The 12,845-nt window shown below is 45.6% G+C and overlaps 1 protein-coding gene across 2 annotated transcripts; it reads right to left on the reverse strand.

Annotated features, from left to right (window-relative positions):
* Window positions 1-515: 515 nt before the first annotated feature.
* On the reverse strand, window positions 516-8,017 carry Avpi1 (arginine vasopressin induced 1). Of its 2 annotated transcripts, none has more exons than XM_047552697.1 (3): window positions 7,836-8,017; window positions 1,710-2,006; window positions 516-1,129 (listed from the first exon to the last, which is right to left on the reverse strand). In XM_047552697.1, exons 2-3 carry the CDS (start codon window positions 1,994-1,996, stop codon window positions 967-969), a joined length of 450 nt encoding a protein of 149 aa, XP_047408653.1. In that variant the 5' UTR covers window positions 1,997-2,006; window positions 7,836-8,017; the 3' UTR covers window positions 516-966. The 2 variants fall into 2 exon arrangements, with proteins under 2 accessions (XP_047408653.1, XP_047408654.1); XM_047552698.1 differs by having other exon boundaries at window positions 519-1,126; window positions 7,836-8,007.
* Window positions 8,018-12,845: the final 4,828 nt, after the last annotated feature.

A 12,845-nucleotide genomic window follows, 5' to 3' on the forward strand; every position in this document is an offset into this window, starting at 1 on the left:
GTGATGGATGATCCAGCTTGTGGGATGGGAAAGGGGAGGAAAAAACTGATGAACACATAGTATGCCTCTTTTGAAGTGGAACCAAAATAGTAGGGAAAACCCCCCACAAATTTTCCAAGCTGTTGAGAACCTAGGATAATGCAGACACTTATGAATGATTGGTCCAGCTGTTACCACTGCATCTTAAGATGGTGGACTCATAAGGATGAAGAGGCCATCTATAGAGCTGGTCTCACTGCTTTGACTGCAGATTGAATCAAGGGCCCAGTACCCATTGTATTGGGCTGACGATAGCAGCCTTCCTGTTCTTCCCTGTGGATCAGGACTGCCTGCAGAGACCATCCTGTCCCTCTTGGATCACATGGCCCTTGGAAGGAGACTGTGTCTTAGGAGCTCCAGGGCATGGGCTGAGAAAGTAGAAGAGGCCAGCCCTGATTTCTCCTTCCTGAGGAATTCCTGTCCCTCCCCCTCTGGCTCCAGATTCTCCCATTTTGGGATTCTCCCTTTCCATGACAGACTCATACAGTTCTTGATGAAAGTGTTTTTATTTGCCATTTAAACCATGGTTTCCTCATGCTGGCCTGACAGCACCAAGGGTGTGGGACAGGCTGTTGGACTATGGGTGACAGTAGTAGCCAGCAGGCGTGGTAAGGTGCTGCATCTGAGTGCCTGTTATTTGATTCCCAGGGGAATATCATGCAGGCCAAGTATAGTGTTAGATCAAGAAGGGCTGAGGCAGAACAGTCTGTGTCTCCTTGCTCTGAATGGGCATCACGTGGTGCAGAGCCCAGGGGAAGCCTCCAGTCCTATTCTGAGTTGGGCAGGCCAGTGGCAGTGGCCTCTTCCTTTCATTAATATGTGCAGGGCTGTCTACCTCAGGTCTCCCATCTTCACCTCCCAGGGCCTTTGGCAAAAGTCCCCATGATTCCTGGGGAAGATCCTGCCATTCCCAGCCCTTTCCTGGGATCAGTGTCTGATCTGGTGGAGGTAGCCTGTGACGTCTGGCTTCCTCCAATTTCGGCGGATTCTGGCACTTGTCCTCCTGGAGTTCCGATGCTGCTCACTGGAGGCTGTCTCGGTGGCACTGCTCTGTGCATTGGCCAGTGGAGAGCAGGGCTCTGGCATTCTGCTGGGAACAAAGGTATGATAAGCCAACATCAACAGGGAGGATGACACGGGGGCTTAAAGAGATGTTCATCACAATGGACTACAAAACACTGTTTAGGGCAAAATGAGACCAGGGTTCTGGTGACGTAGGCAATGAGGTGGATGACTAGGGAAACTGGGGAGAGATGCTGTCTCCAGGTGAAGTTTCTACAACTTGTAAGCTTTGATGCCCTGTAGTATACTTCTGTAACACATTCTCTACTCCCACAGCTAAGGTCTTAACCAGTCTTACTTTTGAATGTTACCTATTCTACTATAAGTAAACAGAATTATGAACTGTAATAATACTCCCTCCCCCTGGCCAAGAATCATAGCAGTGAGGAGGTGCTGACTGGACCCAGGCACCCTCAGGAGCTGACAGCAGTAACAGCAGTGTTTTAGGACCTGTCAGGTGGTGGCACTGTGTGGATGTTAAAACCACCTCAATAGGATACTGTGGTACAGTGAGGCCAAGCAACTGGTTCTAGGTCATGCAGCCAGAATGTAGAGAAGCTGGCATCATTAGCACCCCTTCCCTTAGCCCTCCAGTCCCAGGTACCCACCTGAGCCGACTGCAGTGGTGCAGTGAGTGAGCCAGGGGTTTCTGCCTTGGGGGTCTCTTCCTGCGCAGCCTCCTCAGGGCCTCCACCACTCGGTGGTCCCCTGCACACTCCCAGATGATCTGGGCCCGCTCCTCGGCCAGCTGGTCCCCGCTGCGCTGAAACAGGCCCTGGATCTGCAGTAGTTCAGCATCTTGGAAGATGTTGGCTGAGGCCTGCTTACGACCCCGGGCCTCAGTGGGAGCTTGCCAAGGGGGCGGCTCACTCACCACAGAGGCTGGGGTGCCCATCGTAGGCTCTCTGAGGATGGAAACCATGGAAACATCAGCACCGAGCAGGCTCTTCCCAAAGCTGACTAATGCAAGGGCTTCCAGTGTTTCGTTTTCCAGGATTCAAACAAGTAAGTCTTGCTGTAAAAATCATTCTTAATTTCCCAGGGCAGTTGGAGAAATGGTATTAAGGCTGACAGCCAAACTTAGTTAAGTGCTATGTGTCAAATATGCTTATCATCTCATTTACTAGTGAAAAAAAGAATTATTTTTCATCCCCTTTAATGAAGTGTGACTCAGGTTAAATGACTTGCTGTCAAGGTCATGTGTAAGCACAGAGCCAGGAGCACTTATCCAGAGTACTCTGAATCCATGCAAACACCAGGATGCCCAGTAACCGCTCAGATTTGTTGAGCACTTACCATTGTATCAGGCCCTGCTGTGGGAACTTTATTCATATAACATAAATTAAATATAATAAGCACAACAGCCCTCATTCATTGAAGAGGAATCTGAGGAAGAGAGAAGCTATGGCACTCATGATTGTGCAGCTGGAACTAGATTTAGACACGTCTGATACCAAGAAGGCCTAGGCTGTCACTCAGAGGTAAGAGAGAGGATGTGGAGTTGGCTACCCTGGCTGGAAAACCACTTTGCCTTTTACTGGCTGGGTGGCCCTCCAAGTTTCAGCTGCAAGTACCAGTACTCACTTTGTGGGGGTGATATGGAGACACAGCATTCAGAATAGTGCTGAGCATTCTACTACAGGTTGAATATCCTTTTCTGAAGTGCTTGGGATTTTGAATTTTTCAAATTTTGAAATAATTTGCATCTACATAATGTAGTATCTTGGGAACAGAACCCAGTCTAAACACAGGATTTGTTTCATATATGTCTTACACAAACAGCCTGAAGGTAATTTTATACAATATTTTAAATAATTTTGTGCATGTAATGGTTTCATGGTATGAAATTTTTTACTGTGGTGTCATGTCAGCACTCAAAATGTTTCGGGTTTTGGGGCATTTCAGACTTTCAGATTGGGGTGTTCAACCTGGATTCTGCTTTAAATTTTACAAATTGAAAAGAAACATTCCACATCCTATTTTTAAGACCTTGGGAATGAACCAAATCCATATAATTTAGCAAACAGTAAGTAAGAGACCAATCAGATCCAATCACAGTACAAAGGACTTGGGGCAGGGGAAGATGGGGACAGAAGAGGAGGCTACAAAGGTCAAAATCTACTATTAAGGACAGAGACTTTCCAATCATATCCAGGAAATGAAAATAGCTTCCTTGATTCTGGATATTTGACTTTCAATAATAATAAGGGCATAAGAAGCTCCCTAGTTTATCCTCCTCTCCCATATAGCCTGAAAAGGCTATGGGATTGGAAAAGAGCCTGAAGACAGGGAAGACCAAGAACTTTGGTATGACATAGGACTGAATTTGAATCCTAGCTCTGTGACCTTAAGCAAGTTACTTAGTCTCTGAACCTGTTCCCTTAAATGTAAAATGGGGATAATAATACCCACTTCTCAGGATTGTTTTAAGAATTAAAATGAGTCTAGTGTGGTATCAGGCACCCAGTAAGAGCTGAATAAATGGAGATGCCCTCTTTTTTGGCCTCCTTCATCTTTGTACCTGGGTCAGGAATGTGATATAGATCTTCCAATCCATGTGCCCAGAGCCAGCTAGGGACAAGTCTAGGTACCCCTCCCAGTCCACACCTAACAGGGTAGGGAGGGCCAAGTCCTGGTCTTCCCCAGGGCCTGAGTGGCCCTGTTTCACAGCTGCCCACAGAGGTGGCTGTCAATTAGAAGCCAGCTGCAAAGGGGGAAAGGAAAGTAAAAATATATTCAAGTAAAGATTTACATACTCACTATAAAAGAAGCAAACAGTAGGGAATCATATAAATAAAAGCAATTCTAGTTTCCTACCCTCATCCTAACTTGCCTTTTGTTCTTTTTCTCTGGACAGTTTGAGTCATCTCTCCACTCCATTCAAACTCCCAGAATTATTACACTCTACCTTCCCCTAGCCTTCCCTCCACCTCACCTCAATAACCACCCTCATGACTCCAGTACTTTCCACACTCACCTGTCCCAGTTTCTGTCTTAAGAATTCCACTCTCTTTTTGAAAAGATTTAATAACTAAAATAAACCCATAAAAGATATCCAGATAAATTAACTTCATAGAAATTGTATGTTTTTCCTTGAAAATGGGAACTGTAAAATCCTTAGGCACTATTATGGGAATCCAGTTAAAACCTAATATGTGTGGTAATTAAGTCCCCAGAGCTGTTGGTATAAACACACTATGACAAGAAGACCACAGTGACCAAGGAACACTTTCAGGCTGATAGAAAAGCTGACAATGGAGTGTATATTTATCAAGCAATGTATATGGTATTATTTAATCATCAACACAATTCTAGAAATTAGGCACTGTTATTCTCATCCCTCTGCACAGAGGAGCAGGAGGAAACAAACACAGAATTGAGACGCAGTGGCTGAGGTAAGGCCTGAAGCTGTTCTGAGCCTGCAACCCCTGATGGAAACCACCAGCTGTCATTACAGCCAAGCAACTCAGAGCAATTTCTTCAGGTTTCCAGAGAATCACTTTACCATTCCTGTGGAATTCACAGAGGGAAGCCCTGCCAATAGGAAGGGGAAAACAATGAATTACCCCACAGGGTGGAGTCATAAACTTCAGTCTATTCACTAGTGTCAAGGTTGTTTACTGGATGAGTCCCCCAGGTTCCCCCAGCCTTAAACCATAGCTGATGGCATTTTAGAGGAAATCCCCCGCTTCTACCAAAGAAACCTAGAATTGCAACCCAGCCTAGCACATAAAACACTGGCTTATGGGTGAGAAGCCTGGGTTTCAGCCCTGGGTCTGCCACATGGCAGCTGAGGGACCTCAGAGGAATCAAGCCAGCTCTAAGGGCCTATATGGGTGTTGAGAGTCAATGACTCCATGACAAGCTAGGTCTGTATGGAAGCAGGGTGACCCTGCTTGTCTGCCAGGGCCTAGGAGCAGAGGGTGTGGACAGGTCTGGCTAGTTAGGTGCCAGGAAACTCCCCAACCAGTAGCTCCCCCCTCTTCTTCCTCCTCACACTGTCTTGTTACAGCAGGCTATAGAGTAAGGTCTGGTGGAAGTCAGAACTTACTGCTCTAGAGCACCTAGTGAACAAGCCCAGGGTGGACTGCTAGGCTTGTTTGAGGTGGTAGAAGAAGGGGTGATGTCCCTCCTCTGACTCAGACAGTCACACCCCCACCCCCGCCCCGGGAAAGAATGGCAACAGCAGCTGTTTGGGGGAGGAAATGGCTAGGGCCTGACTTCCCAGATAGTTCCAGCCAGGGGACTCCACAACTCTGTCAGGGCTGCAAGGCCTTCACTGTATGGCCTCCAGCCAGTTGAGTTACAAACCTCCCAACAAGAAACCATCTGGGAGAATCAGAGCCTCTAGCTTCGATGCTCTCCATGAACCTTGTAAGGGTTTGGCACTGCCAGATTTTAAGGCATCTCACTTTTGGCTTTGCCTCTCACCCGGGGATTCATACCGCAGAATCAGACTGGGAATAAAAATAGGGGGGCTGGGGAAGTAGCTCAAGTGGTAGAGCACTTGCCTGACATGTGTGAGGCACTGGGTTTGATCCTTAGCACCACATAAAAATAAAATAAATAAAAGTATTGTGTCCATCACAACTAAAACAAATAAAAATAAAATTAAAACAGGGGTATTCCAGGTAAGACTAGATGGTAAACTTTGGGAAAACTGATAAAGCAGTGAATCAGAACACTTTTATTATTAGAAAAAAAGTTTCCTGTCTTATTCAATATGTTCAATAGTTACTTTCCCCCTAATTTCCTGGACAAGATCTTAATCCAAAAAGGTCAGTGTATACTTGAACAATGGTACTTTTCAAAACTGGAAAATGAAAACATAGGGCTATTAAAAGACTACAAATAGATCTCTTATTTCAGAGCTGACAAAAGAGAAGCATGGGGTCTGTGCACAATTGAGTGAAGACTAATTGCAAAATACTTCAATTTTACACAAATTAGGTTAAAAATGAACCCCCAAAGTAAGTATCAAAATGTTGAAAATCACAAAGTTCTACTTGTTTTGAATTAGTCAATAAGAACTGTAGAGCTTTAACAAAAATATATTTTAAAAGTGACTCATCCAGCAATGAATTTGCAATAAATAAATACAGTGCACAATTGAGCATTCTATGTTAACATATGAAGTTAGTTCCAACAGCTATTCCAGGTGAATATCTCACTGGGAATCTCAGGGAGCAGCAAGCACATAACCAAGAGAGTCACTTGGGTGAGCTGGGCAACTCCTAGTTCTTACTCAGCTTGTCTCCTTTGAATAACCCTGGTGATGGCGATAATCTTTGTAATTAGAGGCTGAAGGCCTCTTAGAAAAATAACTGGAGGCTCTGGCTCAACGCCCAAATCAACACTTATGACCCTTGCCTGCTACCCTGCACAGGCATTCCACTGGACAGTAGCCAAAATCTGCTGTTCCTCAAGTGTGAAGCTAAGTCAAAGAGCTGTGTGGGCTCCAGACCCCACTGGGCCTCCAAATCTATTTCCCAGGAGGTGGATGAAGAAACTGGTGCTTTTCCCCAGATCAATTATCAGACATGACCTGGAAATAAACTACTAGGTCTAGAAATAACTTTTCAAAAGTTCAAGAACTCTGAATTATGGCTATGCCATGGATAACTGGGTAACCTTGGATAAGCCTGTTTTCCCCTGCCTGGGTTTGCTCATCATTAAAATGGTGAGAAATAAAATCCTTAATGGGAAGAGGGAGATGAAGTATATAAGAGCTTTCATCCTAGTGCCTAACATACAAGAGACATTCCATTCTGTATGATGGTTGAATGAATGAATGATGTAAGGGGAAGACTGTAAACTGATTGGATTATAGAATCACGGTTATCTTCATCATCACCAACAACAAACTCCCAGAGAGGCCTCCACTCAGGAGAAGTGGACAGGGAGATAGATTCATCTGTGTACTTTTAAGCCATACTTTATGATTAAACTCAGAGGCAGTTTGTTTCAAGTGAAGGATGGAGGGACTTTCTAATCCTCACCTGAGGTGGCATTATCACTGTCCTCCACTGTGGAGACACTGTTAAACCCATTTTGCAGGCGAGAAAATTGAGCTCATAAAGATTAAGTAGCTTGCCCAGATTCACAGAGCTGGTAGGGATAGAGGTTGGGATATGAACCCAGGTGGTCTAACCCGAAGGCCCACACTCTCAACCACTGTTATTCTTGTTCCCGCCAGATGGCCGAGAAGGTCTCCAGGGGAAAGAAGGATCCAGAAGATTCTGAAACCTCTCAGAGCCTACTGTCTGCTTCTGCGAATTTTTCAAGTCGCAGCAATCCAAAATCAGAACCACCAAGCAAAGCTCTGGTGCCCTCTGCTCTTCACCGCCCCATGGGGAATTAGAGCGGTTACGCAGTACACAGAAGGGCAGCTCCGACGGAACTCAAATCCAGGTGGGGCAAACTAAGATGCGCCCACCCCAACCTTTCCACGGCCTTTTGAAAGTGGGGGTGCAGCTCTAGGCTTCCTGCCGAGGTGCTTGTAAGGACCAGGTGGCGTTCACAGGCAGGACTCAGAGCCTGGGAAAGTATTCTGGCTGAGGTCACTCGGCGACATCCCCAGCACAGGTAGGTCCCCGAGGCTAAAGACGTGACTGCTCCGCAAAACGACAGGCCCCTAAGTGGATTTGGGGTGCGCGTCCCAGCGGTTCCCGTTCTCTGACTGACCGCCCGCCCGCTCCCACCGCGGAGCCGAGCTGTACCGCCAACCTACGTACCTGGTTGCCCGAAGCGGGCCGCACGCAGCCCGCAGCCGGCCGGGCCACCTCGATCACAGTCAGGTTCCCCAGAGAAAGCGCTCCCGAGCCCCGGAACAGCCAATCCACGGTCCCAGCCTTGCTGCGAGCTCCGGGGTAGCCTTCCAAAATCGAACGCGGAGACTCCGCCGGCCAATCAGCGGCGGCAGGGTGCAGGGGGCGTGTCCGGCTCCGCCCCCTTTCCTTAGCCGTCTTGAGAATCGAATGCGGAGATGCCCTGAGTCCAATCAGCGGCCGAGCAGCAGCCGGGGGTGTGTTCGCGCGGGCCCTTCCCTCCGCCCCGGCCGCCCGCGCGCCTTGCCTGGAGGCGCCCCCTTCATTGACGTCAGTCCCCTAGGCCAGCGCGGTTTTGCTGGCGCGAGAGCCGGGCGTGGCCGCATTCCTGCCCCCGGGTGCGGCAGCTGCTGGCCCAGAAGGGTACACGTGACGGATGCCCCTTTTCCTGGGCCGAGACCAGCGCGCGCGGCGCCGAGTTCCTGGATGCTTGTGGCCTCTGCAGATTATTTGTACTCGGCAGCTCCTAAAACTCACCTCCCGCCTCCCAGCCCACCTGTGTTCTGGCTCCAGCTTTGAGGTAGAGGAGAGGCAGCCCGTGCAGCAGTCAGAATGGTCTTCAAAACCAGCGTCTTGTGGGGCTTGACTGTTGAATCAACCATGAGACTTTGGGCCAGTTACCTAAACAAGACAGTACTTAAAAGTTTGTACTTGTTCTACAACGTTCATTAGTGACCAACCCTGTTAGGATTCCTTGACAGGAAGTAACAGAACTATATAGCCTTGAGGTGTTTACAGCCTAGTAGGGGAGGCAAACACTGAAACAACCTAAAGCATTTAATCCGTGATTACAATTGTGATCAATATTATGTTGTAGGAAGCATAACCGAGGTACCTAAATTCCCTCTGGGAGACCCTGGAAGGCAGAAGTAACATTCAAGGGAGATATGAAGGAGTTGAAATTGTTAGAACGACAAGGAATGGGTCTGGGAAGAGTGTTTAAGGAAGAGGCAAGGGCACATGCTAGGGCCAGGACATACCTTTGCTGGGGAGAAATGAAAAGAGGCCTGAAGTATGAAACAAGGCCTGGGTTAATACCAGTAAGGCAATTCCCAATCCGGTGGGAAGCAGGGGGCAGAGGCAGGCAGTGAAGAAGTTTGCATTTGATCCTCAGAAGTTTAAACAGGGAATAGCATGATATGTACTTACTGAATAAGTATTATGTGCAAATGCACTTTACAAATATTAACTCATTTTATCCAGGTGACAAATTTGTGTTTTTAGAAGGTCACTGCAGTTGCAGCTTGGAATTTGCAGAGGGCAGGAATGGATGCAGAATACCCATTAGGCTCCTGGTAAATACTTGTTTTCTTCCTTGGATGATGAGGGGTTGTTTGTGTATTTGTCCAGAAATGGTCAGGAAGGATGCCTGGGTATAGACAGCAGGGACTCCCTGACTTCTTTTTCACATCAAAGCTGACCTCATAAATTTAATCTCTTCTGTAAAAGTTCCAAGCTGGGAGAGTAAGAGGCACCACACTGAAATTAGTGGGTTCCCTTTTGCAAGGTAAGGGAATGTTTAGGAGCTGTTCTTCCTCATCCCATGGTCTACAGATCCGCTCTCCATCCCTCTGCACAAAAGCTGTAACACCAAGTGTTATGCTCTAGCTAAAAAGATTTTAACAGCGATCTCTCTGTTTTCCTTAAGCCCTGGGAAAATGGCGACAATAACAAAGAAATCATCAATGTTCATCTCCAATGGAAAGTATTGCTTCAAAGTCATTTAGCCAACTGCCTGCCTAAGGAGGGGCTGTGCATGCTCTTAAACCAAAAAGCCAAGCACCTGAGCCAGGGGCTCATCTAGCTCACTCTTGGCAATAGGAGAGCCAAACTCAGCATATCAGTGTTTGGAAAATCTAGGAATTCTGTGAGCTATGAGCCAGATGACCATACCTAGGTAGGAATCAGGAACTTGTGGTTTCTGGGTCAGATGTGACTAAGGCTGGGTGGAGAATATCTGGTGTCTCCAAACATTTTTGCAGGCATGTGACTGTACTCACCACACAATGGAACCATTTCCATTGTTACAGCTTTATGATTCAATATTTTTGTTCAGAACATGGGGCACTTCCACAGTTGAGTGGGCCACAGGAAGCCTGACCAGGAGTGGGGTCATCTGGCACCTATATGATAGTGCTGGAGACAAAAACCACCAATAAACAGGGCCCTATTTTTATTTTAATTTTTTTGGAGCACAACTTTTCATTTCTCTGGTTGTACAATAGAGTCAACCATTTGTGTAATCATACATATACATAAGGTAATGATGTTTGTCTCATTCCACCACCTTTCCTTCCCCCACCCCCTACCCCCACTCATTTTCCTCTACACAATCTAACATTCCTCCATCCCTCTTCCCACTCCCTATTATGTATCAGTATCCACATTCAGGACCCTATTATTAGAAGGTTGACTCTGGAGAATATTACAATATTACCTGGTGTAATTCAGGCCAAGATCTGGTTTTACCCAGAACCCAGATTAAGATGAGTAAGGAATTCTACTCAGGCACAATATCTAAGAGGGTACCAAAAAACTCTTAATAAGATAAATAACATCTGAATGCAGTATTTTTAAAATATTTTTTTGGTTGTTAATGGACCTTTATTTTATTCATTTATTTATATGCAGTGCTGAGTATCAAACCCAGTGCCTCACACATGGTAGGCAAGCATTCCACCACTGAGCCGCAACCCCAGCCCTGAATGCTGAGTTTTAAAACTCAAAATTAATGCAAAATATCAATGATGAACAAAATATTGAAATTTAAAATAAAGATAGACTATTGTTTTTTTTTTTATAACTCTGCATTATTTTTTGATGGGAACAGTCATTTCCTATCAGCCCACAGGTCCCAGGCAGACTGCCACTGCAGTGGCTTTATGAGGATTGACAAGAGCATGTGAACAGATTGAGCAACATGGGACTTTAAATGAAGTCATGTTTTATGGTTGCAGTGTTTTTATCCACTTTTTTTCCATTTGGTTCAAAATATGGAAGGATATTTGGATAAGCACATATTTTTCCTTTTGTTTCAGACTCCAATATGGTTCAATTCAGAACTGGTTTTTTTTTTTTTTTTTTTTTTTTTTTTGGTACTGGGGATTGGTACTCGACCACTGAGCCAAATCCTTCAGCCCTATTTTGTATTTTATTTAGAGACAGGATCTCACTGAATTGCTTAGTGCCTTGCTTTTGCTGAGGCTGGCCTCAAACTTGTGATCCTCCTGCTTCAACCTCCTGAGCCTCTGGGATTACAGGCGTGTGCCACCGTGCCTGACTTCAGAACTGTTTTTAAACTCAAAGGAAATAAAGTCCAAAAAAAGGAGTTATGTGTATTCAACCATAAGCTAGTCACTTAAACTTTCTGCCTTTCAACTTTTCATCTTTAAAAAGGGAATAATCATGCCTACAGACATAGCTCAATAGTAGAGTGTATGCTTAGCATGCACAAGGCCCTGGATTCAATACCCAGCACTGCAAAAAATAAATAAATAAAATGGGAATAGTCGTATCTACCTTTCAGTGTTGTTGTGAGAGCAAAGTAAGTTATTATAGGCTGACTGCTTCAACTGACACTGGATAAAAAATACTAGAAAAAATTGTGTCTGTATTGAACATGTACAGACTTTTTCTTGTTACTATTCCCTAAAAAGTATAGTATAACATAATTTACATAGCATTAGACATTTTAAGTAGTATAGAGATGATTTAAAGTATACAGGAAGCTGGGTTTGGTGGCCCATACCTGTCATCCCAGTGACTCAGGAGGTTGAGGCAGGAGGATCACAAGTTTGAGGCCAACCTCAGCAACTAAGCGAGGACATAGGCAATTTAGCAAGACTCTGTCTCAGAATAAAAAATAAAAAGGTCTGGAGATGTGGCGCAATGGTTAAGTGCCTCTGGGTTCAATCTCCAGTACCAATAAATTAATAAATAAATAAATATAAAGTATACAGGAGGATATATGTAGGTTCTATGCCAATACTATGTGTGTTAGGCAGCTTTTCACCATTGTGACTAAAACACATGACAAGAACAACTTAGAGGAGAAAAAGTTCATTTTGGCTCAGTCTGTGATTGGCCAATTCCATGGCTCTGGGCCCAAGATGAGGCAGAATGTCATGGTGGAAGGGCATGGTGAAGAAAAGCTGCTCACTTCATGGTAGCCAGGCAGCAGAGACAGAGGGACAAATTACAAACTCCAAAGGCATGCCCCCAGTAATCCTCCTCCATCCATGCTCCTCCTGGCTACAGTTACTACCCAATAATCCATTCATATTATTAATCCATCAAATGGATTAATTCACTGATAAGGTTACAGCTAATAATCTAATCACTTCAGCTCCTTTGTTAATACAGGAGCTTTGGGGGGATGCCTCATGTCCAAACCACAACACTATGCCATTTTATATAAGGGATCTGAGCAGTCACAGATTTTGGTATTTAGGGGTGGAGCTTTCTAGAATCTGTCTGCCTGTGGATGCTGGGAGACTGCTGTACCTTGCTACACTAAGCACTAGATTCTTTCTCTTTCTCTATCCCCAGGAGCTGTTCACACAGTTGGACAAGTCTGGTCCCCTGGTGACTGAGACTCATTCATCTTTCTTTTCCTTCCTCCCCCCCTCCCTCCCTCCCTCCCTCCCTCCCTTCCTTCCTTCCTTCCTTCCTTCCTTCCTTCCTTCCTTCCTTCCTTCCTTCCCAGGTGATACTAGGGATTGAACCCAGGGGTGCTTAACTACTGAGCCACATCCCCAACTTTTTTTAAACATTTATTTAGTGACAAGGTCTCACTGAATTGCTTAGGGCCTCACTAAATTGCTCAGGCTGGCTTTGAACTCCCACTCCTGTCTCAGCCTCCAGAGTCACTGGGATGATAGGTGTGTGCCACTGCACCTGGCTTCACATGGGTTTCTT

Source organism: Sciurus carolinensis, chromosome 5, assembly GCF_902686445.1.
Source record: "Sciurus carolinensis chromosome 5, mSciCar1.2, whole genome shotgun sequence".
NCBI classification, from domain to species: Eukaryota; Metazoa; Chordata; class Mammalia; order Rodentia; family Sciuridae; genus Sciurus; species Sciurus carolinensis.

Bases quoted from the DNA above. Each gene is read 5' to 3' on its own strand.
- Avpi1 (XM_047552697.1), bottom strand. From the start codon at position 1,996: ATGGGCACCCCAGCCTCTGTGGTGAGTGAGCCGCCCCCTTGGCAAGCT. The intron at 1,130-1,709 runs GTGGGTACCTGG...CTTTGTTCCCAG, and splicing joins CACCACTGCAGTCGGCTCAG to CAGAATGCCAGAGCCCTGCT.